Here is a 23255-nt window from a genome sequence, read left to right as displayed (position 1 = left end):
CATCCCACAATGTCTGCCACCTCCGAACCCCCCTCTCCCTCCCCCTCCTCAACCCCCACCCACATCCGCATCTTCACCCTAAACTGCTGGGGTCTCAAATACATCGCCAAACACCGAAACGCCCGTCTCGCTGAAATTGGCCGTCAGCTCGCAATTGCCTCCCCGCCGCCCGAAATCGTCGGTCTTCAAGAATGCTGGACACAACAAGACTACGAATCCATCCGTCAGCAAACCCGTCACATCCTCCCCTACGGCAAGTTCTACTTCGGCGGTATCTGGGGCGCCGGTCTCGCCATCCTCTCCAAATGGCCCATCGAGGAAAGTAGCATGTTTGCATACCCGCTCAACGGGCGTCCCACGGCCTTCTTCCGCGGCGACTGGTACGTCGGGAAAGGTGTGGCATGCGCGCGCGTCCGCTTCGGACCCGGAGTCCAAGACGTCGCGGAGGTGTTCTGCACGCATTTACACGCCCCCTACGAGCGAGAACCCAACGATTCGTATATCTGTCATCGAACGGCACAGGCGTGGGAAATCGCGAAGCTTATGCGCGGGGCTGCGGAGCGCGGACATCTCGTTATCGGTCTGGGCGACTTCAACATGCTGCCGTCGTCGTTCGCGCATCAATTGATCCAGGCACACAGCCCCGTCCGGGATGCATGGCAGGTCCTGCATCCGGATTCGTCGGTCGGCGCGGCCATTGACCCCGTCGAGCAGAAACGGGGCAAGCCCGTACCTTCAGCGGAATACAACCTTACGGAGAACGGCGCCACCTGCGACGGAAAGTTCAATACCTGGCGGTGGTCCAAAGAAGATCAGAAGCGCCTCGAAAAAGGCCAAGACATCGTCGTCGACAAAGATGCCCCATGTCCCAAAGGCAAACGCCTCGATTACATCTTCGTCGGAGACGGCAACTACCCCCCATTATACCCGGCGCCGCGCTGGTCCGTCGAATCCACCCGACTCTCAATGACAGAGCGCCACCCTACCCTCCGCTGCTCCCTGAGCGACCACTTCGCCGTCGAGGCAGTTATCACTCGCATCCCATCAGAGAAAGCCGCCAACGACACCAGTATTACCCACCACTCTCCAGCCCCGAACGCCGCCCTCACACCCGATACCTACGACCGCATCATCGACATGATCCACACGTACGTCCGCCGCGAGCGATCACAGCGCCGGTGGCGCGTAGCGCATTTCTTGGCCTCGGTGATAATATCCATTGGCTGCTTCATTGGAGTGTGGTGGACAGGCGACCACCTACCATACGTAGCATTTATTTTGGTTCTGGTGAGCACATTGAGCTTTGGAGCGGGCATTTTGGATGGGTTGATTGGCGGGTTGTTTATGTCGAGTGAGTTGCGCGCGTTGAAGGAGTTTGAGTGGGAGGTTAGGAATGCGAAGATGATTGCTGAGGCGGTTGGCGGGAAGGGGGAGAAGGTGGAGTAGGGTGATTTTCTTTTGGAAATTTGGGGAAAATTGGGTATAATAAGCTTTTGTGTATATGTATAGTATGTAAATCTGGAAAGAAATGAGATGGTGTATATGTTTGAATGGCAGTATGGGTCATGTCCTAAGTAGTAGTTGGGTCTACGCATTCTTTGTTCAAGTTGTGCATCTTATGCATGCATGCATTCGTTTATGTGCTGGGGCGTTGGCTTAGCGCTAATCAAGTATCCGGACCGGTGTCTATCTACACGAGTCTAATACCCTACGATTTCTTGAAATATTGATAGACAAGCAATAGTCATATTGATCATAAAGAGTGTCGTTAACAAGGCAGCGACATCATCATCATCATCCTCGTGTGTGTTGCAATTTAGTCACTCCACGTGCAGAATCTTCCACATAACCAGTGAAGAAAAACACATTGCATGTGATCCCTCACACTCAAATGTAAGTTAACTGAGACATTTACTCAGCGCACTCGCGCTTACGCTCGTCAAAGATCTGCAGCGCCTCCTCGGCAGCCTTGACACCACTCAGGACCATAGCACCAAAGGTAGGACCCATGCGGTTGAAGCCATCGATCTCCGACAGCTCCATACCACCGATGATCAAACCCTTGGTGACCTCACGGGTGTTCTTGACGATGGCGTCCTCGGCCGAATTCATGTCGAGGCCGCGCATACCGCCCAGCTTGTCGACGCTGTTCATGGAGACGAGTCTCTTGGCTGAGAAGGCACCGAAGGGACCGTCGTGGCCGGTGGTACTGATGATCACGGGGGCGTTGATGGTGTTGGGGTCCATGCAGGAGTGGTCGTCGTGGTGAAGAGTGACCAGGGTCCAGTTGGTGACCACACCGGCGATGCGGACATCCTTGGGGTCGCCGCTGGCAGCGGGGCGGGTGATCAGGTCTTCCACGCTGGTGGCGTTGAAGAGCTTGACGTTGGGGAAGGAGAGAACCTTGGACAACAGGGTCGAGGTGAACAGCGAGGCGTGCTTCACCACGACGTAGTTGGGGTTCGCAAGGTCTTCCTCGTAGGGCACGCCCAGCTCGTTCAGGAAGACCTCGGCGGGACGACGCATGACCATGGCGGAGAAGAGCTGGCCACCGAGCCAGGCACCACCACCTGGGATGAGTCAGTATGTTGGTTTAGCTGGATGAGTAGGTGGGTGGTGGGGGGTTTGTTGGAGAACGAACCAGGAGAGACATTGGCCTCGACAATGGCAATCTTCAAGTCCGGACGGGCCTTGGCCAGAACATACGCGGTACTCAAACCGCAAGAACCAGCACCCACAATGACAATGTCACTCTCAGCGTACTTGTCCAGATCCTGGAAGTAGCGTCTGGTCATAGCACGCGAGACCTGGCTCTCACGGATGGGAGCGAACTTGAAGTTGTCCCACTTGCCAGCGAAGTGGTCAAGCAGCTGGGTCTGGGAAGAGCCAGTGACGGGAGCGGCCTCCGGGACCACCACGTTGGACTTGATGCCAGTGGGGACCACGGTGGGCTCGAAGATGGCAGCGGGAGGAGACATGTTGCTTTAAGTGTGTGAACTGGGAATTGTTAGCCATTCCATCTAGCGGGGGGATACGAGGGAAGGCATGATCCTTTCGCTGGTATTATCCAGATCAAGTTTAACCGTATAATCTCAGAACGAACCCAGAGCCGGTGGCAGGCAGCAGTGCTACACTGTCACTGGATGGGAACGAACACCGGTCCACGCCCAAGATTTACCTGAGATACCTGATCATTGAGAGAGTCCAGCCAAAGGCATTGCATGACTTCCATCGTGTGTAATTAAGTATTGAGACGAGACCCCCCGGGAAGGGGGTCAATGCAGGTGGAATTACATTGCACGGAAGGTTTCTAGGACGAGGTTAGTATGGTCTATACAGGGGATACAAACATGGGAGAGGATGACTTGTGATGAAAGTCGATGAAGACTTGAGTAGAAGTAGTAGATAGTAGACGGTTGTTGAGATGATGGAAGAAAGAAAAGAGGAAGAAGAAGAAGCGGGGGAGAAGGAGGGGCAGGTATAAATACTACTACGGGAGGGGGGGATGAAAGTCACGGTACGTAATGGAGATGACAGCTGCCAATTGCTTAATTGCTTGACCTGCACACAACTCTCCGATGTGCGGGGATTATTGCATCCTGCTTTTCTTCGTGGACCTGGAGCTCTGTGGTCCGTGAGGGATCCAGCGACTTGCTCCGATCCTGCCCGCGTAGGTTTCAACCCGGTGAACCTTTGCAGCAACCGTGTGAAGTCATGGAGGGTGACGATCATACTACTAGTGATACTACGATGTGGATGCGCAATGTCAATTGGCTTCACCCCGATTCGCTGGCTGGATTCCACCGTGTTAACCACTGTGAGCCGTTGCTCGCTAGCTGGCTGCTGTCGAGTGTCTACAGGGAACGGTTATGCAATAGAGACACATGGGAGCTATGAAGCCGTAGCCCATCATGAACTATCAACTCTGTATAAAGATGGATGGAAATAATCTAGATTAATGCAATTTCCCCTTCACAATCTTACTGTGTATAAGCTATGGCTGTAGCGAAAGCTTAAATTGTCTCAGCAGATCACCAATGACAGTATGGGGGTTAGTACCAGGGCTAGAGTTATCCCCACGGCACAAAAGCTCCCTGTGAGTCACACACGGCCGACCTTGTTTCATATCGAGGTCTACATGTAGATCAATGCCTAGTTTAATGACCAACATAAAATTTCACGATTCAGATGATAGTTCACACTGCCAAACCATTACTACTGACAGCATCAACTGACTGATCCATATCAAGATCAAGCAAAAGGCATAGAATATATAGTATCAACCACCATCGTCCAGACAAAACACCTCTGCATCGTAGATACATATATGTAAACTATCTTCAAGAATAATTAATCCGGTCAAATGCATGCAAAGTCATCAGGAGCTTTTGGCACGGGTCATCAAGCCAAATCAGGATACAACACATCACATCACAACACACCAATGCTGAACACAGAACACGATAACTCCTCAGGCCCCCTCTCTAGATCGTCTCCCACCCTCCGTTGTTGATGTCCGCCTCCAGCTTCCGGCTGATGGTAGCTGGGATGCTGTGCGACAACCACACGTCCCGAAGCAGTCGGTCGTAGCGCTTCTGGTTAAGGATCAGCTGCCGGTTGCGCCGGAGACCCGGGTCGACCTCGCCGTGTCGGTCAAGGTATGGTGCGTAGTGCCAGGATCCATTGCGGTTGTGCAAGTAGAGCACAGTGCACTTGCGAATGTTGATGAACAAACCAATGTTCTTGCCACATCTACTTGCTGTTAGCAGAGTTCTCCAGATACTTCAAACAGGTGGTGGAAATGGACTTACTTTTGAACGTGCTGGTTGCATCCGCCCAGCTTGTTCTCCATGCAGCATACTGCCTGCGAGCAGAAGATATCTCCACAGAAGAGACAGATGCTGGGATCACTCAGCTCCTTCTTCGACTTGGGGCACCGCCGCCGGTTGGCCTCTTCGATCAAACTGTCGTAGTACTTGGGGAGTCCGACCAGCTCGAAAATGGCCGGGTGAGGAAGGCTCGGCCACAGCTTAAGGTCGCCCATCCGGACGCCCGACCGAGTCGCATTCCAGTGGAAGATCCATCCGGAGATCATAGCATCGAACGGCTTACCACTCTCCCGAGCCGGGTTAATTGATGCAAAGATTTCGTCAACGGACGGCAGGTGAAGGAGATTGGTCAGACGGTCCAGCTCCGACGCATTCGCGTCGTGAGAACCAGTGTTAGGGAATTCAACGCCGTGCTGAACGTGGAGTAGGATGACCGCCTTGCGCAGGAAAGCCAATGCGTAACTGGAGATGAGACGCCTCAGCGAGATCACCACATCCGGAGTTGCACTTTCCACGCCGTCCTTGACGTAGCCAGTTTCAGCAGGGAACGATGATCCCACCGCGTGGCCTACCGAGTTGGATTTCAATTCGGTGACGATCGAGTGGAAGAAGTGGCGGCTCGCTTCGTATCGCGGATCTGTCTGACCCAACTCAGACAGATACTGGTCGTCACGATGCTGCGCCAGCTCCTCCTTCAGACCCTTCGGGCAGAGGATGTAGGTGGCCGCGACCTTGACAATTTCGGCCACGTAGCACACTTGAATCAAGTGGCGAATGTCAACAGACAGCACCGGCAGCAAGGATAGCGAACATTCGGCCAGGAAGACAAAAGTATCCTTTGCCAGTAGCGGTTCAATCTCACGCATCTCGTTTACCAGTGCGCTGCCACTCAGGCAGGGATGGCCGATAAAGAGCTGACATATCTTATGGCGATGAAGCTCTTGAAATTCGTCCCCGCTGTGAGTATGAGGGCCATTAGAATTGTATACGCACCCGACGGCAGCGTACGATAAGGCACTTTCAGCCAAGACTCGGAGGTGCGTCAGAGTCAGCTGTGGGATCTTTTCCAACAAAGTCGTCCCTGGCTCTGACTCAACTCCGCGCTGAGAGATCTCAGTAGCAGCAATGCTGAAGCCGAAACTCTGGAACAAGGAGTCAGTGTGCACCAGGTCATTGGTGTCTGTGGTGTCCGGATGGTGATTGAAGGTGGATGGGATGTGGTTCATCCGGATAGTCTGCTTCAGTCGCTTGTAGATCTGTATGAGCACAGACATGGGGCTTCCGCTTTGGGCCGAAGCTTCCTGCAGCGGACTTGTAGTTGAGTTCTCGTCCTGTGAGGGGAAGAGGCCAGGCATCGGCATCCTCGCTGTTGGTATATAGTGAGTCGCGGAGGGCAGAGACGACGTTGTTGACGACGACTGCGACGACATGAGCTGATCAACCTTAGTTGCCAGTGGAGGAACCAAGGCCTTCGACAGGTAATTGCTGAATAGATCCTGGTACAGCTGTAGCTGCACATTGTTGTTCTCCGCAAGCACTGCGTAATTGTACGATTGCGAGAGGACCGACTTCAACTCTGTATTGATAAAATCATCAAACGGCACAGAAGTATTCAGAGCCCCCGGGTAGGATTCCTCTTTACCCTTCCAAACAATAGGAAGGAAGGCATTTCCTAGAGCCTTGCACAGCGGACAGACAAATTCCTTGCTCAGCAAACGCTCAGGGTGGTTCCGCGCGATTTGTTGCGAGTGGCGGCGCTGAGTAGCGAGGAAGTAGGCATCAAAACAAGAGTAGTGCATGATATGCCCACAACCGGTGGTGACCGGTCCACGAAGGGTGTGCGTGGCCTTGAAACCTTTACTCAATCCAACCTTCTCGCTAATCACTTCACCACCAGTAGAGTCCAGTCGGCGAACCGTCGTGCGATTCTCTCCCGCGACTCCAAAAGGACGGATGTGCTCCGCAGACTTATCCAAGCTCGCCGGTGTCCTGATCACTTCCCTGATCCAGTCAGGATCGTTGATGTCTGTCAGGCGCGTGATACTGCTGTCCTGGATCAAGGCGAATGTGCCGTAGAGTCGGGAGTCATTTGTTTCCTCCTGGCAGAGAATGCAAGTACCACTAGGGTACTTCCATAGTTTAGTCTCGGGAGCAGTCTCGGTTTCGGATTCGAGGTCGCTAAAGTCCTCCTCTCCCCAGTCAATTGCACCTTGGCTGTTAAGGAAGTTCTGTTGCTGTTGCTGGAATTGAGCCATAACCCTCGCTTGTCTTTCGAGGGCCTGCTTCTTCTTCAGTTCCTTCTCATTGTCGGTGTCAATGGCAGGGGAGCTTGTGTCGACCCGATCGAACGGAAACTTGAGAGAGGCAGTGGCGGAGGCGTAGGCCTGAGGGCGCTTCTGCCAAAGCCTTTTCAGGATATGACGGATCTTGGGCCCGCAGGCGGAGAATTCACTCATGACAGAGATCTTCTCCAGAAGACCAACAATAGTTAATGATCCAGCCAGAGTCGTTTCCTTGGCCTTGTTCAAGGCATGCGACACGAATGACGGTGAGGAGCCATCATCCTCGCTACTATCTTCAAGAGACGCCGCAAGGATGAGGTGGAGGACAACCTGGAGGAAGGTCTCCACACGGGTAGGCGGGATGTTGGGAGTACGCTCTTTCGAGGAGACCACGTAGTCCAAGCAATGATGGACAATTTGAGCAAACACCAGCGTCCTTGTGAACTTAGGAAGTTCCGAGTATGCGCCAGAAGTGATAGGGCGCAGCTTCGGCTCGAAGACAATGTCTGATGCCTTCTTCCCAGATTTCTTGGCTATCCACTCCCTATAGATGCTCTCTGCTTCGTCCCGCTGGTTCTTGCTGTAGTGAGCACTATAAGGATCAATCAAGTCGATATATTCCGGCTTAAGTTCGAAAGTTCCTGTATCATTCAAGCCTTCAGGAGGACGGAATCCTGCAACGTCGTCCAAAACATCCTGGAACAGGTCCGAATCAAGCAGCTTGTCACTGAGGCGTGTAGACAAGTCCGAGAAAGAAAGCGGCTTGAAGCACAGAACATGCGCAATATCGCGGCTCATGTTCTCGCGCGTTGCGGCTTCGCTGTCGTCAACAGCGGTGAGAGAGGTCCGGTCTGTGAGCAGAATGACCAGCAGATGGACGAACTCCTCGGCCACGTCGATGATCTGGCTGTCTTCATATCCGGGGCGTGGCATGTAGTCTCTGGTCATCCAGTCCATCATACCGAACCGGTCTGCGATAGACGCAAGCACCCGGCTCGGGTCACAGGTCACCAGCGCAGTTTGCAGGAGGAAGATATCGCGATAGTAGGCAAAGTCGCGAGACGACACTCCACGATACTGAGACATCTGATGCCGAAGGCTGAGACCGTTACGCACCCACATGCCCGCTTTCATCTGCGCGAGCCAGGCGCAGACCCGGAGAGGATAATCGAACATGCAGAGGAGCAGATCCTCGGAAGTAAGCTGACTATCGTGGATGTATTTCTCGTTTGCGGCATGAGCAGCACTCATGAGCACATCCCGCATCAGAGCACTGTTCACATTGCGGCCACACTCCAGCAGCCACGACAGCGTGTAGTGTAGGGCATGGTGGAAGCTCATCGAACCACTTTCAACAACAAAATCTACAACACGGTAACGAGGGACTCGTTGCTGATCGACTTCGAAGTCAAGGGGAGGTAAAGTCTTGAACCGCACGTAGTTTTTAATCTCCGCCTGTTCAAATCTCTTGCGCTCAATCCCCGTAGAATGTACCATTGCAGAGATGGTTGCCGTCCGGATTGCTCGCAACAACTTCACGCCACCATCAACCTCGGGGTTGCGGAATGCCTCACAGAACTGACGGCAGAGCCGATTGATCTCCCGCATGAGAATCGAGGCACTGATCCAGGCGTCGGTCTCGTACTCGACATGCTCTCCCACGGCACGTACGTTGGGACAGATACCCTGGGAAAGCTTGACGAGGTCCAAGAATTGAGCGAGGTAAGGCTCTTCACTCCTTACGCGGTTCTGTACATACTCTGACTGCAAGAGGTATCTCAGATCAAGGAAGAAATGGTATAGACGTCTGTTGGTCACCGAACCGGCATCGAAGGCCAGAGTTGCGTTCGGGTTTACTTCGTAAGGTTCACCAACTTGTCGCGTAGTCAGGAATGTATATAGGATTGCCATGACCTTGGTGAGGAAATTCCCGCGCAGCACGATCTCCTCAGTGATAGAGGGCGTCGTGAGAAGTTGGAGGGAAAGGTTGACAATTGAATGATCCGGTTCTCGGTCTGCAATCAGGTACAGCTGCGCGAGCGCCGTGTACAGAGCCGACAGGCGTAGACCCATGATTCGCTTGAACTGGGGAACGTTGACCACGGTACCAATGTAAAGATCGCGCAGATCGGTACGGGTCTTCTTCCACAGTCGGAGATCGAACAGGATCATCCAGTCCAGGCGTGTACGCTGCCAGAGATCCTCGTATGGGGGAACATGCTCCCCGAATGCCGGGACGGAAGGTCGGACTTGCCAATGACTAGGGGTCTTTGCAGGTGATGGTTTTACCACACCAGATGGTGTCTTGGGGATGGCAACATACGACATGGGAGGAAGTTGGCATGTGTCATTCGAGTTCGGCTCGCGCTCGGGAGACTGCGGCGGGGCTTGATTCTCTGAGGCTGGCTGCTCTTCTTGTTCCTGTCGTTCCTGTTGTTGCTCAGTGTTGGGGGACATCGACCGCCGACCCAGTTGGATAATGGCTTGAGCCATCTCAAAAGCGTCATCCGTGTTGCCCATCACCATATCTTCCTCATCCGCCATATCCTCTATTTCAGCTTGCTCACGAAGTAAAGCAATCTGCCTATCCATATCCTCATCCTCATCGTCAGCATCATCATGGGTCTCAACAAATTCTTCGTCTCCATCCCCGTCGCCGACTTGTTCATTATCATTATCAATATCCTCATCATCCTCGTCGTCATCCTCTTCTGCAGCCAAAACCACCTGCCCCTGTGGGGACACCGTGAGCATAACCGTGCGGTACGGAGCATTTTCAGACCTCTGATGGTCATCAATGCCCTTCATTCCGATATCGGCATTCGCGGCATTGCTGCGTTGTTGCCATGGACTAAGCAGCGCCTCGCAAATGGTGTGGCGTAGAATCTCGTTATCGTCCATGATACTGCACCCCGAGATATCTGCAAGCCACTCGACGATGGTCCCGCACATTTGCTCGCGGAACGTGTCGCGGGCAGACCGGATTGTAACCGTGACCTTAATCTGTTCGATGATTTTCGACACAGCCAGCAGCCTCTGCAGATCCTTGGAGTATTTGACTACACTCCTCCCAATATCGTTCGTCTCATGGGCCCTATCGTTGCCGAAACGATCCCGTTCCCGACAAGCCCGGCTGACCTGATGAGCAACATCCCGGATGGTATGTTTCTCATCGTTCCAAAGAGCAAGAGCAAACTCCGGCTCATCCTCCGGTAGATCTCCATCGCCATACCAACCGGGACGTAGCCGGGACGCCTCTTCATCCTGTCTGATCCCCTCCTCTGTTTTCGGGAGCCGCAACTGCTCGGGAGAACAAGAGATGACATCACAGAAATAATCCAGCACGCCGCTAATAGTCGTTCTGATGCTATCGACCAAATCATGCGGAAGCTGAGTCTGAGCCCTTTGCTTGCCCTTTTTATCCTCGCTGTCGGTATGGATCGCACAGAACAGCGGTAGTCGCCATGCCTCCTCATCTCCGCAGTCACAGCAGCCGCAGTTTCCCGAAGACAAAGAAATTTGGTACTGGTGGCCGGTGTGATCAGAAGCGTCGAAGCAGCGACTACAGAGCACGCAGGTATCATCCGCAGCACAGGTGATACACCGATAAGTAGCCTCGCCGGCCCTGAAAATGTGACCACATCGCTTTCCCCGCGCCGCTTCGGTATATTCTGCTCCTTCTTTTGCTCCCTGAGCTTCCGCTAGTTTCCAAACACCTTTCGGGGGCCCGTTGGGGAAGAGTAGTCGGAGATATTCCTCGTTGAAGCCGGTTAAAGAGTGGAAGAGCAGCTCAAGTAGGTCTTGCTCTGCATTGAATCCATATCGATAGTTGTGTGCAGCGGGGAGCCGTAGAAGGCCTTGCCCGAGTACCATCTCCTTATCCGTGAAACTCATTTTATCGCCTTTGCGCTTGGATCGCGACACTCATCGGGCTGTCCGAAAAGTGAGGGGATGGTGAGGGTCGGATGGAGTGGGAGCTCCGTGGGGCGGGCTTGGAATCTCCCAGTCTGCGATCGCTCGGCCTGTGATCGAGCGTGTGAGTGGCGGCAAGTATGTTGCAATAAGCCACGGAGTGAAAGGGCGTTGAAATCGGTCGGGTTTACTGGGGTGGTAAATCCCAAGTAAGGTTGAGGGGAGGGGAAAAAATCTAGATCAGTTGAGAAGCTTAGTTATCGAGCGATAGCAGGCACGGCGATGTCACCGTGGGGGGGGGAAGTGGTGGTAAGTCGGGTTTTATGGTATCCAGCGGCACGCACCAGTAGCCCGTTGATAACATGAGCGGAAATTTCCTATTCTCTCATTCACATAGGACCCCTGATGGAGATGTCGTTCCGAAAGCAAAAAGCGATGACACTGTATTAGACAATATGTGGAAGAGAAGAGGAGTGTCCAAGAGTTGGTTCGCCCATGACATCGAGAGCACTGCAAACACCGGGGCTTGGCGCCACCGCGATTCTCATCCACGGCCTGTGAACGCCCGGTTGGCTTTCCCCCGCCCAGCTGGGCAACATCCGTATGTTGCTTGACTACTGACCTGGCCTACGGGGTAGGATGACCTACATATGCATACCCTGCTCCTGGATGGACTGCTGAAAAACAAAAGTTACAGGTTATTGCGAATCTATCTCGTACAAACACCCTGGATTATAGCACTTCTCCTTCCCGGCACTCGGCTATAGTATAACATGGGAATGGATATTTTGAACCCCCTAGCACCACTTCTATTCTTTCATATGTAACACGGCGAGTATTATACCCGAATTTACTCATCGTCCTCATCGTCGGCCTTGTTGAGGTACTGGTGCTTGATGTCCTTCCATTGGCGCTGCAGTAGTGAAACGAACCCGTCAGTATGACCCATGCGGAAAGGTCGTGGGAGGGAAGAAACGTACGCCGCGGTTGAAAGAATCCCAGACCTTGTTGGAGGCAGTGTCGAAGGTCCTATTCCAAAGATAATTGTTTAGCGATTGTCACACCCCCGAAAGATCCCGATAACAGAAACGTACAGCTCGAAGGCGAAGGCACTGGCGAAGATGGTGGTCAGGTAGACCGCGTTACGGCGGATCAGGCCCCTGTAAGTCGTTCAAAGATTTCCAATTAGCAAGACCATTCCATGACGGGCGACAAGTATCGATCGGATATCCGGAGTGAAAGGGGAGACATGCTGGTAGATAGCGGAAGCGAACTGGAACGGGAACACCCTGGAGTTAGCCATTGAACTGTGACAAAACCCATATAAAGAAAACACTTACAGCGCCGGCCATTGTGACGGTAATGGATAGAGAGATAGAGAGGGAAGGGAGCGGGGAAAGACAGCAAGGCAGAGAGGATGGGCGAGATGAGGTTGAAGATTCCAGTCAGGATCGAGTTCGGTTTGGCGGCCGCGAAAAGCAACAGCGGGAATCACCGGGTCGCTGATTGGCCAGTCGGAACACCACCTGCGCAGAGCCTCCGACTGGCCGCCTGGAGATTCATCAACCTTACGTCGACTCGTCCACAATTTCAATGCGCTGTCGGGCTTGACTTGTGAATAACTGTGACAACATTTAATTCCAACACATTCACCCTCAAACCTTAAATTAGGGGGTGATTCTTACCGTGGAACTACTTGTCTGCCCCCTCAGGCCACACTGACATTTTCCCACCCGACCGACTCTCAACACCCCGCCTAACAAAAACAAAAATTATGGCCTCCAACAAGCCTGGTGCGGTCAGTTCCTCCGGGATCACAACAAATGAATCCACAGGAGAACGCTACATTCCTTCGTCTGTCCGTGCCGACGGTTCCAAGCGACGAGAGATCCGTGTCCGACCGGGATACCGCCCTCCTGAGGATGTGGAACTATACAAAACCCGTGCGGCAGAGGCCTGGAAGAATCGCGGAAAAGGCGGGGTTCCCGGTGCCGATGGATTGAAGGACGACGAGGATACATCGGCCAGCAAGGCAGGTGGTGCAACCAACAACAAGAATGCGAAGCGTCGCGAAGCTAGAAAGAAGGCCAAGGCGACACAGGATGGTGCTACCAACGGCAAGGATGTGACTCGCATCGAGAACTGGCGTGCCGGTGCGCCCGAAGAGGCTAAGAAGCAATCGAACGGAGCCGAAAAGGACGCAGCGCAGACCGAGGAGGCAGTCGACCCTGAAGCAGAGAAGGAAAAGAAGGCCCGCAATTTGAAGAAGAAGCTGAGGCAGGCTCGCGACCTGCGCGACAAGAAAGCCCAAGGAGAGGCCCTTCTTCCCGAGCAGTTGGAGAAGGTGATCAAGATTCAGGAGCTAATTCGCCAACTGGACTCCCTCGGGTTCGATTCGAACGGAGACAAGAAGGAGGCTACCGAAGTGAAGGAGTAGAGGGAACTACCGATTCGCAGAAGTAACCGTACTTCTTAATTATCAGGTCCTATTGTGCGACTTTCTGAAGGTGCTCCATTACAGCCATCCCGGTCACTGGCATCCATAAACGGCATTTATTCCGGGTCTCTGGTGACTTGATTGCTAGAGCATACCAATCCATACGACAGTCGATGCAGGAGTATCAAACCAGACTTTTGGAAGCAGCTCGGCTTCCTCAGCACTAGAGCCAAAGCGTATCAAGATATTCGCTACACGTCTTGGGCCTCGCGGATCTCTCGCCCGATCCATGATAGCCCTTCTCCCGACATAAGCCATCCGTGGCAGTCTACCGAGGATGGCCTAATCCGGATGAAAGGCATACTCTGTAACATCGTTACATTTTTACTGTGTTTTTATACTAGCTTCTCGCGGTACCAAATTGACATCTGGGATCACTACTAGCGAGATCATATTCGCTTTCCTCCGCATAGTGCAGCTAATCATACATTTGGTATCTTACATGCTAATATAGACATCAGAAGCCCGTGTAGGTCTGTCCTAGTAATGCTGACGCTCCGTAACGTGAACATTATCGAACCGAACCGGGGAAGTAGCTATGCCACCTTCCAGCTCCCAGTTATGGAAGTCATGCTTGGTCCAAGGTCGACGGCTGTTTCCAGGGCCAAGTTTCTTGGAGCCAACACCATACGACGAGGCTAGGTAACCTTGTCTGATGCAGTCCACTACGCCAATTCCCACAGTGCCATACCATGCACCAGCTAAGGTGAGCCGCTTATGAAAGTCACTCCGAACAGAATGCGAGAGCTCTTTCATGCGGGACAGGTGGCCAACTGTGTACTGGGGTATAGCATCGCGGAGCAACCGGGCGCGTGCCACAGACGGAGCCGTCTTGATTCCCAAGTGCCTATGAAGCAAGGCCTGGGCCATCTCAATTGCTTTATCCGGGTCAGGATAGTCGGACTCGCTCCAGCCGTCCCACAAATGGCCACCCATCATCACGGTGAGCTTTGTGCCGGGTGCAGTGTCCTGTCCTTCGCTGGACTGGGACCCGAAGATAACTCCCAAGGCCCGCTCGGGGTTCTGTTCAAAGGGAACCGAGCTAGGTAGCAAGTATCCGAACCCTTCAACTGGAACTAGGTCTGGATCCTCGTAATATAGGTTGACAACCATGACAGTCACTGCGTAGTTGTTCTGTCCTAGGTCGCGGATTGTATCAGAAGGTACGACACCCACCTTTGTGTTCTGTATCTGTCGAGCGAGACTCGAGGGCGCGTGGGTGGCAATTACACGGTTGTGAGTCTTTGACTCGTTCTTACCAAACCCGATCTACACTCATGTCAGCCTTCCAGTCCATTCGGTAGAAAAGAATGTAAGCTCCCACTCACGGTCAAGTCTTGAGTTTTCGGATTCTGGCTAAGCGAGGTTACTTCAGTTCCCGTCACAACTTCCACGTTTCTGGAACTCCGGAGCTGGGCAGCCATAGCATCTGTTAGTTGTCCCAAACCGTTCTTCAGCGTAAGAACGCTGGCATCTGAGACCACCGCACGCAGGCTCTTCCAGTAACGATCATCACTGTGGGATGGGACCGCCACCGATTCCAATGCCAACAACTCATCGATTGGCATAGCACGCATTTCTGACGCCCTCTGGGTCATCATGCCGTCCACTATAGATCCATATCTCTTCTCGAGTTCTCGTACATAGCCAATGGCCATTTCTGCACTCAGACGGTTTACGTCTCCCGCGAAAATGCCAGCCATGACCGCAGAAGCGAGATTCTCCGATATTTTGGGGGAGAACCGACGCGAAACAAAATCCGCGACTGATTCGTCACGGGAGAGGATGTGGGTATTTTCAGCTCTTTTTGGCTTCTCGAAGATAGCGCTATATAGAAAAGTCTCGAACAACGGCTCCATCAAAAGTGTCCAGGCTGTCTTAAGCAATCCCTCTGTGGGTGGAAATGGCAGGCGCACGAGATGATCGGGGTAGTAGATGTAACGGTTTTGAGCTGCGGGCGATTTCTTGTCGCAGATCAGAACATCATCCAATAAATCCAAGTTCATTATCTGCAGCATTGATCCAGTATTGTTAGCCATAGGCAATCCACCGAGATGCTTCGATTGAAGCTAGTACTGGCGTCCTGGCTTACCAGATCCATCATGGGAAGGCACGAGGGACTACTCGTCCTCAAGGTCCGCGGACCATATTCGAAGACGACATGTCCTCCAGGGACAGGAATCTGCTCGGAGGAGAGCCAGCCTCCCAAATGGGAGGACTTCTCATAAAGCGTGACTTTGGAGCACGACGGGTTGCGCGATAATTGGTAGGCCGCTGTGAGGCCGGTGATGCCACCGCCTATGACCGCAGCGTCAAACTGTTTGGTATGCACAGCGTGCCTTTGACCCCTGTGGAGCAGAGCCAATGGCGCTCGCACTTGCCGGAACGCACGGCTAGAAGCACATGGTAACCGCATGTTAGCGATAATGAGAGACACTGTGGTCAGCAACCAAGTGTCCAGGGTGCTCAACGGGGTGGAGGAAGCGGAAGAGCTGCGGAGCGGAGGGGCCGCTAGCAGAAGCTCCGATGGCCGACCGCAATAAAGAGTTGACGACCGGCATATGCACTCCAGTTACTACGAAGAGTCCCCAACGACAAGATCACTATTACAAGGCTGAAAAGTACTACTCAACTCACTGACTAGGTCGTGCAGAACATAAGCAATCTCATCATATCCAGATTCTATTTACAAAGCCACCGTAAGTATTCTTTACTGCCATTGCCATGACCATAACATAAAGTAGATCGAAATTGAACGCCCTCCCAAGTAAGCACCCGCGCACACAAAATAATACATGAGATCTCTCCGGCATCATATGGGGAATTGGACAATGTGGAATCATCAAAAGAAATGTGGTCAGGTTGATCCAACGCTGGAATCTAAGTCGCGATCTCCTGACTCTGAGAACCTTCCCCGGCCGTGTCAGGCTTAATCAACTCTTCTGTACCCTCCTCCTCTGCAACAAACTTCCGTTCGCTCACATGCTCTTTCGAGCCCGGAGTCCACACCTTGTCGGAGAAGGCACCCTTTTGGCCCTCGGCATGCTTGTAAGGGCAGCTCGGATTAAGGCAAGGTGTGAACTTGCATGGGGTTTGGATGTGAGTAAACTTGCAGCCTTCCTGAGAGCAGTCGGCTCCATTCCGACAAAGGGGCATGCTGGGATGTTTGAAGTGACAATGAGGGTTGGCGCAGTTGGGGAAGAATCTGCAGAGCTCCTCCGCCTGATGCGCCGACTTGACGGCAGGTGAAGGGTGGCGACCTGTGCACTTGCGGTTCTTACAAGCAGCCCCGTAAGTGCAAATATCCGAAACGTCGACCGGAGAACCTTCGGGGGCGGCGGGCGACTGGTGTGCAAACGGGCAGTCCTTCCTGGTACACCGGAGGTTGAAGCGACAGACAGTGTTGGTATTGCTTTCATCCTGGCCCCCTTCCTGTCCAGCCTGATCAGGTTTCGTATCCATGTCAACATCTCCCGACTGTTCGTGATGGTTGTTATGGCGCTGACCGCGGTGCCGATGGCCATGCTGACGTTCGACTCGATCGAACAAAGACCGGCCATTTTGGGAGCCATTTTGCTGGAAAGCCGGGTTGATTGCCGGGGGAACAAAACCGGGCATAATCTGCGCCATCATACGAGCTTGCTCCTCAAGTAGAGACATGAGGTGCATCTGATCCGACTGAGTCATGTTCATCATGTTGCCCATATTCATTCCAGCCATCTGACGACCACCGGGCATTCTGCCGCCTCCATTCTGATTGAAACGGCCCTTTCCGTGCTCGCGGCCGTGGGAGTTGACCCGTCCACCGCCAGCTTGACCGCGGACTCGATGTAAAGCCGAGTCCCCACGGTCCATCGAGCGATTTATCTGGTTGAGCATTCTACCGCGTCCACCACCACGACCATTGCGCATGGCCTTCGGTCCCGTCGGTCTAGAACCAAAGAAAGAGAGGTTAGTTTATATCGCCAACTTGGGTATGGGGAGGAGAGAAAACCCACATCGAGTCGCCTTGGGCTGCATCGCCCATGCTCATATCGGCATCTTGCGCATTGCCATCAAAGCCGGACATTTGTGTAGGAGCAGACTCTTGATCGCCAAATGACGGAATCGCCTGTGCAGAGGAAGCCTCGTTGGGTACCGGGGCACCCCCGCCATTGATCTGTTGGTTGAGAATTTCGACTTGTTCGAAGAGCCATCTCGAGAAATCGAGGGCCTGTGTATCGCCTTCACCGAGGCCGCCGAGAAGATCATTGGAGAGTTCGCCGGCGATCTGTTCCTGAGTCTTGCCATTCGCCAGCATCAAGATCACATAATCGGTAAGGGCTGAGTCGTCGCCACCGTCGGAGCTCCAACCCATCTCGACCAGCTTCGGGGGAATGACATGACCCAGCGCCTCAGCGAGCGGGGTTCCTGCGGTGACCATTGTAGTCATGATGCAAACGCACGAGTGCTGAAGAGCGACCTGGGAGTGACACAGACGTAGGCGAGGAAATGTAGGAGGGACGGCACGGGGTATCGTAGAACGCCGCGCCACTGAACCCAGAAGGCGCTATTGAGAAGATTCGCTAGTTTATATAACAGGTTTCCCGGAGCCAAAGATTGTCAAGAATCGGAGGCTATACAGGACAGAGGGAAAGAGCTGAGGGGAGAGGAGGGATGTTTTGGGGAGAGATCTGGTATCCGTCGCAGGAACTTTGCTTTCGCCGATGATGAAAGTCGCGCGCCACATTAGTCACGTGATAGGTACTGCCGTGGCGCAGCCGCCAACTGGCGAGTTTGGCTGCGAATTGCCCCAGAGAGAAATGCCGGAGACTTTAGCATCTACCACTTCACCTCAATGCTTTTGACATGTGGTGTCATCTCGCAATTTGCTGTCATTGAGGGTCATAGAGGGTCATATGCTCTTTTCAGTTAGGACATAGAAGTTTGTACAAGGATCAAGAACCCGACCAATTGAGCCGGATCCACACTCCATACCAGCAGTTCATTTTAGCTCCATCAGATGCGCCAAATTGCCTTACTCGGCTTGCTAGCTCTCTAGCTTCACATTCCTCTTCTTGTTTATCCGATCTGCAACCACCATTCCAGTACAGGAACCTCGGGTCAGCAGTGACTCCTTCTAAGTGTTTAGCAATGCGCGGGGTTCACTGGTCCTGAACGAGCGGAGCAATCAAAATGAGAGTTTTAATCAAGCGAGCGGGGGTCTTGCATCTTGGATGACATATAGTCGAGCTTTTGGCTAAATAATGCATGACTCGTGTCCACGAGCATAATAATTCAATGCATTCCTGCGCCGTGGCTTTTCAATCCTTATTCATACCATAATTCATCCCACTTCCCTCTCGAGGCCTTTGCCCTGGCGCCATGCTTGAATATCTTGTTGACCAGGTGAGCCCCATGAAGGCATCCGCTTGCCTCGTGGGGATCTTCTTTCTTGCCTGTCTCGTCCGTAAGATCCAAGTGTCTTGGGAAATCTCTCGACTGGGCCTGAGGGCTCCACGCATGCGGTTCTGGCTGCCATACGGTCTGTAAATACCACCCTTCCACAATAATCCATAGGCTAACTAGATATCCCCAGCCCTCGACAATGTTTACGGCTATGTGATGGCAAACAGGAGATGTGAGGATCTCACTCACTGGCAAAATCTCATGGAGACTGCCCATGGCACATCAACCATCGATCATGTCCAAACCGCTGAACTGGATTTCGGTATTTCAAACCGAGTCATCATCACCAAGGACCCCGAGAACATCAGAGCTTTACTCACTGGCCAATTTGCGGACTATGGCAAAGGAGAGCCTTTTCATCACGACTGGAAAGAGTTCTTAGGCGACAGTATCTTCGTCACGGATGGCGAACTATGGTCTCGCTCGCGTCAACTCATTCGGCCTATGTTCACCAGGGACCGCATCGTGGACACCGAACTCTTCGAGCATCACGTCCAACACCTTATCCCCCTCCTGGCAGGGACCAAGAGCAACAAAGTCGTCGACCTAACTCCCCTGTTCCTCCGATACACCCTAGACGCTGCGACAGCCTATCTCTTCGGCGAAGGCACCAACAGCCTGCAGAATCCAGCCACCAGCTTCGCCGACGCCTTCAGCTACGTACAACACCGACAGGGCGAGATCTTTCGCTACGGGTATGTACATCCCCTCAAACCCCCTCCTGCTATCTTCGTTCCCTCCAACCATCAACTAACCTAACCACCAACCCAGCCCCTTCAACCCCATCCTCTCCCGTACCAAATTCCGCCAAAAGCTCAAGATAATGAACGACTTCATGGCCCCCTTCATCCAACGCGCCCTATCCCTCAGCCCCGAAGAACTCGACAAGTCCCTCTCAAAGCAAGAAACATTCATCCACGCCCTAGCCCGCTTCACCCGAGACCCCCAAGTCATCCGCGACCAACTAACCGCCATCCTACTCGCCGGCCGCGACACAACCGCCACGACTCTCGCATTCTGCTTCTTCGAATTATCCCGTAACCCCTCCGTGGTCAAATCACTCAGATCCGAAATCGCCTCTCGACTAGGTCTGGGCCCATCCGGCCGCAAACCCACATACACGGACCTCAAAGAAATGAAATACCTCACGGCCGTGCTCAACGAAACAATGCGCGTCTACCCCGTTGTTCCATTCAACGTTCGCTACGCACTAAAGAACACGACCCTTCCCCGTGGCGGTGGCCCCGATGGCACCGGACCTGTAGGCGTTCGTGCCGACACTCGCGTGATCTACTCGACCATGATGATGCAGAGGGATCCGGCGCATTACCCGCCCCCTGGAAGTAAGAACTACTTCGACCCTGGAAAGTGGATCCCCGAGAGATGGATGGGTGATTGGGTGCCGAAACCGTGGTATTTCGTTCCGTTTAACGGTGGGCCTAGGATCTGTTTGGGACAGCAGTTCGCGATGATTGAGATGGGATATACCATCGTAAGGATCTTGCAGGTCTACGAGTCGCTGAGGGCTGTGCCACCGGCAGGGAAGGACAAGGTCGAGGATCCGATGTTGAGGTTTGAAATTACTTTGAATCCGGGTTGCGAGTTGAATTGTGTTTTTGAGTGATGTTATGGCCAAGGTGCAAGGGAGGCTGGGATCGTTGAATGTTACGTAGTCCGTGTGCTTCTTTGGATCTATATTATATTCATTGTGGCTAAATTGATCTGCACATCCACTACTGCTTCATCGTGATCTAAACCAGTTCGATTGTAGGTTAAGATTCTCGTTCTTAGCATTGCCATGCTGCAGTCGCTAACTATCTTTATTACTCTCCCAGACAGATACGATTATATGAGTGCCAAGTGGTTGGGGTGTCGATGTAGGCCATCTGAATATTTACAGTGGATTTTGTACTAAGTACTCGGTTGTTCGGCCGTCTGTCTTCTATTGTGGTAGCGTCTCAATTAGGATTTTTGAGACGAACATGAGGAGAGTCTGCCGTCGAACGACTTATGAAGTGACCTAGTATACTGTTTATGAACCTGACTTATTCTCGCGGGGGAAAGGTACCTCAAATCAACTGACTTGCTCAATGAGGTCTGATCAAGCATTGTTATCATTTATCCTCTTCTTCTGCCAAATCTTCAGAACCTTCAACATCACAATTAGTATGGGCTACAAGAAACACCGACCGTGTTAACAAAAGCAATATTATTAATTAAGAGCTACCAACTCCAATTGACATCCAATTAAGCCACAGCACGTGGTGCAATTAGCGAGCTCGTCTGACTCGCCTCTTTCGTGATTCAACGCCAAACCTATGCTGTACATAGCTCATGAAGATCTCTATCATAAACAAGGAAGAAGGAAGGGGCCATTCATTCATATACACTTCGTCGTAATGTCGTGTTATAGTAGTCGTCGTTTCGTAAGCATAACTGTCGTCGAGTGGCGGTGCTGGTAATGTATAGACCTGATCAATTTTTCAACGGTCGTTGCGCAGCGTATCAGAGCATGATAACTGTGCTAATAAGCACACACATCACATTCATGCCAATGTGAATCCTCTCTGGTCTTTCCGCAGCATTCACATTTGGGGCTGCATGATTGGTTGAAGTAGGAGAGAGATGCCTGGTCGTGGTGGAGCTACCAGCATGAGTGGCGGAACTAGTTTGGCCAGCAGCACTCGTCGAGGAAGCAGTCAAACTTGGAGTTCTTGAACGGGATTTAGAGACGGAGGGGGAGGATGAAGCCGGCCGAGATTGCGAGGAGGCTGATATACACCGGGAGGAAGACTAAAAGCAGCACAGATTTAGCGTGAGATCCTGAGTTTTGTATAAGAGGGTGTTAAGGGAAATGCTCACTCACAGAAGCCGCGCTAGGCGGCTGGATTTGTCTAGAACCAGAATATGTCCAGCCAGAAGGCAGCGATGTCGATGTTGCTGTCGCAACCCAAGGCCAGACATCTGGAGTCACAAAGCTGGATGTTTCACGATGAGTGCCGCTCCAAGGGATAGGGATACTGGCAACTGTCGACGTCACAGTGGGTGCTGACTCAATTGAGGTCATTGTATCGGCCCCAATGTTTCCATTAACCTGACCTCCGTTGGCAGTGATTGACGTCCAGTCCCCACTCTCATCACCATATGAGTATGACGATCCGGTGGAATAGTCCGTGACTTTGAGGGACTTCAAGTACATTGTGTAGGGTCCAGCGCTGTAATCCGTCGTGCCTCCGGCCCAATCTAAGATAAACATTAGCATATTGCACACCAGTCGCAAGTACTGCAGTGACATATGGCTAGGCACTCACCGATTGTACCTTGAGGGTTACTGGGATCGCCTCCAGCCCAGATTCCTACTTTGACTACCATGGGGGTCTGGGGGTACTGGTTCGTGTCAGCAGTATCCGGCGTAAGCACTCTGACCGTTGTGCCATCGATCTGCCAGACGATTTGCTTGCTCGTCCAGTCCACGGTATAGGTGTGAAAGTCGTCGTGGTTCCCAGGATCATTATGGGTAGCTCCACGGTTGTAACTACTTGTATCTCCTTTTCCGAAGTAGTTGGTTTGCACAAGCTGGTCGTTCCCTCCAAGCCATTCCCAATCTATCTCATCCAAGTCATCGGACTGCAAAACGGCACTGCTGACAATGCCAGTTCCAGGGGCAGCCTTGATCACGTATTCGACGTGCCCAAACATGATGTACCAGTTGGACTGGATCAATGGCGCATCTCCCTGTTGAGCCACGGTGAACTCGGCACCATTGTCACCATAGGTCGGGCTGCCGGTTGCAGTGAAGTCGGACGAACTGCCTTGAGTGAAGTCATAGCTTGCAGATTTCCCCAGTGCGGGATCCGCAGGACATGCTTTAGAAGTATTAGCTGCGTCTGCCCATCAAACATACGATTTTGGGCACTTACATTTCTTCAGTGGATTACAATTGGTATATGTCTGCGCTGCCACTAAGCTGGCGCTGGAAAGAAGAGCGACTGTCGAGCTAACAAGCGGAAGTCTCATGGTGGGAACGAAATGTTCCGGTGATTCACTCAATTGGGGTCGTCAACTGCAATCAGGGTATAGGTTGAGAGGGCAGACAGAGTTCGATAACCAGTGATGTATTTGCGTATATCTTTCCGTTTGGAGGAGAGGAGGGGTAAAATCGGGAAAGGAGGTATATTAAACAGGAGGATGAACAGGTACTGAGGATCAATACTAGATTAATGCAAGACCACTTTGGCCGGCAAAGTCACGGCGCAGGAAGGTGCCGGTGGTGGTAGTGAGGAGTCA

General features: G+C 52.6%; 9 protein-coding genes across 9 annotated transcripts; 3 read left to right on the top strand and 6 right to left on the bottom strand.

The window, feature by feature from the left end:
• Positions 1-9: 9 nt before the first annotated feature.
• On the top strand, positions 10-1446 carry AtWU_06484 (inositol phosphosphingolipid phospholipase; the record flags this gene model as incomplete). Its single annotated transcript, XM_035501593.1, has 1 exon — positions 10-1446. One exon carries the CDS (start codon positions 10-12, stop codon positions 1444-1446), a length of 1437 nt encoding a protein of 478 aa, XP_035357486.1.
• Positions 1447-1911: 465 nt separating this feature from the next.
• thiA (thiamine thiazole synthase) lies at positions 1912-2978 on the bottom strand (the record flags this gene model as incomplete). The annotated part of the gene is made up of 2 exons (XM_035501592.1): positions 1912-2570; positions 2642-2978. The coding sequence occupies 2 exons, from the start codon at positions 2976-2978 to the stop codon at positions 1912-1914; spliced, it is 996 nt and encodes a 331-aa protein (XP_035357485.1).
• A 1506-nt stretch (positions 2979-4484) lies between these two features.
• On the bottom strand, positions 4485-11005 carry AtWU_06482 (putative ubiquitin-protein ligase E3 component (UBR1); the record flags this gene model as incomplete). The annotated part of the gene is made up of 2 exons (XM_035501591.1): positions 4485-4752; positions 4812-11005. 2 exons carry the CDS (start codon positions 11003-11005, stop codon positions 4485-4487), a joined length of 6462 nt encoding a protein of 2153 aa, XP_035357484.1.
• Positions 11006-11873: 868 nt separating this feature from the next.
• Positions 11874-12375, bottom strand: AtWU_06481 (cytochrome b-c1 complex subunit 9; the record flags this gene model as incomplete). The annotated part of the gene is made up of 5 exons (XM_035501590.1): positions 11874-11936; positions 12004-12052; positions 12118-12183; positions 12277-12296; positions 12364-12375. 5 exons carry the CDS (start codon positions 12373-12375, stop codon positions 11874-11876), a joined length of 210 nt encoding a protein of 69 aa, XP_035357483.1.
• A 422-nt stretch (positions 12376-12797) lies between these two features.
• On the top strand, positions 12798-13460 carry AtWU_06480 (putative RNA binding protein Pym; the record flags this gene model as incomplete). The annotated part of the gene is made up of 1 exon (XM_035501589.1): positions 12798-13460. The coding sequence occupies one exon, from the start codon at positions 12798-12800 to the stop codon at positions 13458-13460; it is 663 nt and encodes a 220-aa protein (XP_035357482.1).
• A 540-nt stretch (positions 13461-14000) lies between these two features.
• Positions 14001-15936, bottom strand: hem14 (oxygen-dependent protoporphyrinogen oxidase; the record flags this gene model as incomplete). Its single annotated transcript, XM_035501588.1, has 3 exons — positions 14001-14789; positions 14849-15529; positions 15613-15936. 3 exons carry the CDS (start codon positions 15934-15936, stop codon positions 14001-14003), a joined length of 1794 nt encoding a protein of 597 aa, XP_035357481.1.
• A 464-nt stretch (positions 15937-16400) lies between these two features.
• AtWU_06478 (mRNA-binding protein NAB2) lies at positions 16401-17943 on the bottom strand (the record flags this gene model as incomplete). Its single annotated transcript, XM_035501587.1, has 2 exons — positions 16401-17451; positions 17519-17943. The coding sequence occupies 2 exons, from the start codon at positions 17941-17943 to the stop codon at positions 16401-16403; spliced, it is 1476 nt and encodes a 491-aa protein (XP_035357480.1).
• Positions 17944-18884: 941 nt separating this feature from the next.
• AtWU_06477 (cytochrome P450) lies at positions 18885-20592 on the top strand (the record flags this gene model as incomplete). Its single annotated transcript, XM_035501586.1, has 3 exons — positions 18885-19044; positions 19099-19663; positions 19740-20592. The coding sequence occupies 3 exons, from the start codon at positions 18885-18887 to the stop codon at positions 20590-20592; spliced, it is 1578 nt and encodes a 525-aa protein (XP_035357479.1).
• An 881-nt stretch (positions 20593-21473) lies between these two features.
• AtWU_06476 (cell wall glucanase) lies at positions 21474-22985 on the bottom strand (the record flags this gene model as incomplete). Its single annotated transcript, XM_035501585.1, has 4 exons — positions 21474-21761; positions 21835-22211; positions 22280-22834; positions 22889-22985. The coding sequence occupies 4 exons, from the start codon at positions 22983-22985 to the stop codon at positions 21474-21476; spliced, it is 1317 nt and encodes a 438-aa protein (XP_035357478.1).
• Positions 22986-23255: the final 270 nt, after the last annotated feature.

Source organism: Aspergillus tubingensis (assembly GCF_013340325.1).
Source record: "Aspergillus tubingensis WU-2223L DNA, scaffold_8, whole genome shotgun sequence".
Classification (NCBI taxonomy): domain Eukaryota; kingdom Fungi; phylum Ascomycota; class Eurotiomycetes; order Eurotiales; family Aspergillaceae; genus Aspergillus; species Aspergillus tubingensis.
This window is presented reverse-complemented; position numbering and strand designations above follow the sequence as displayed.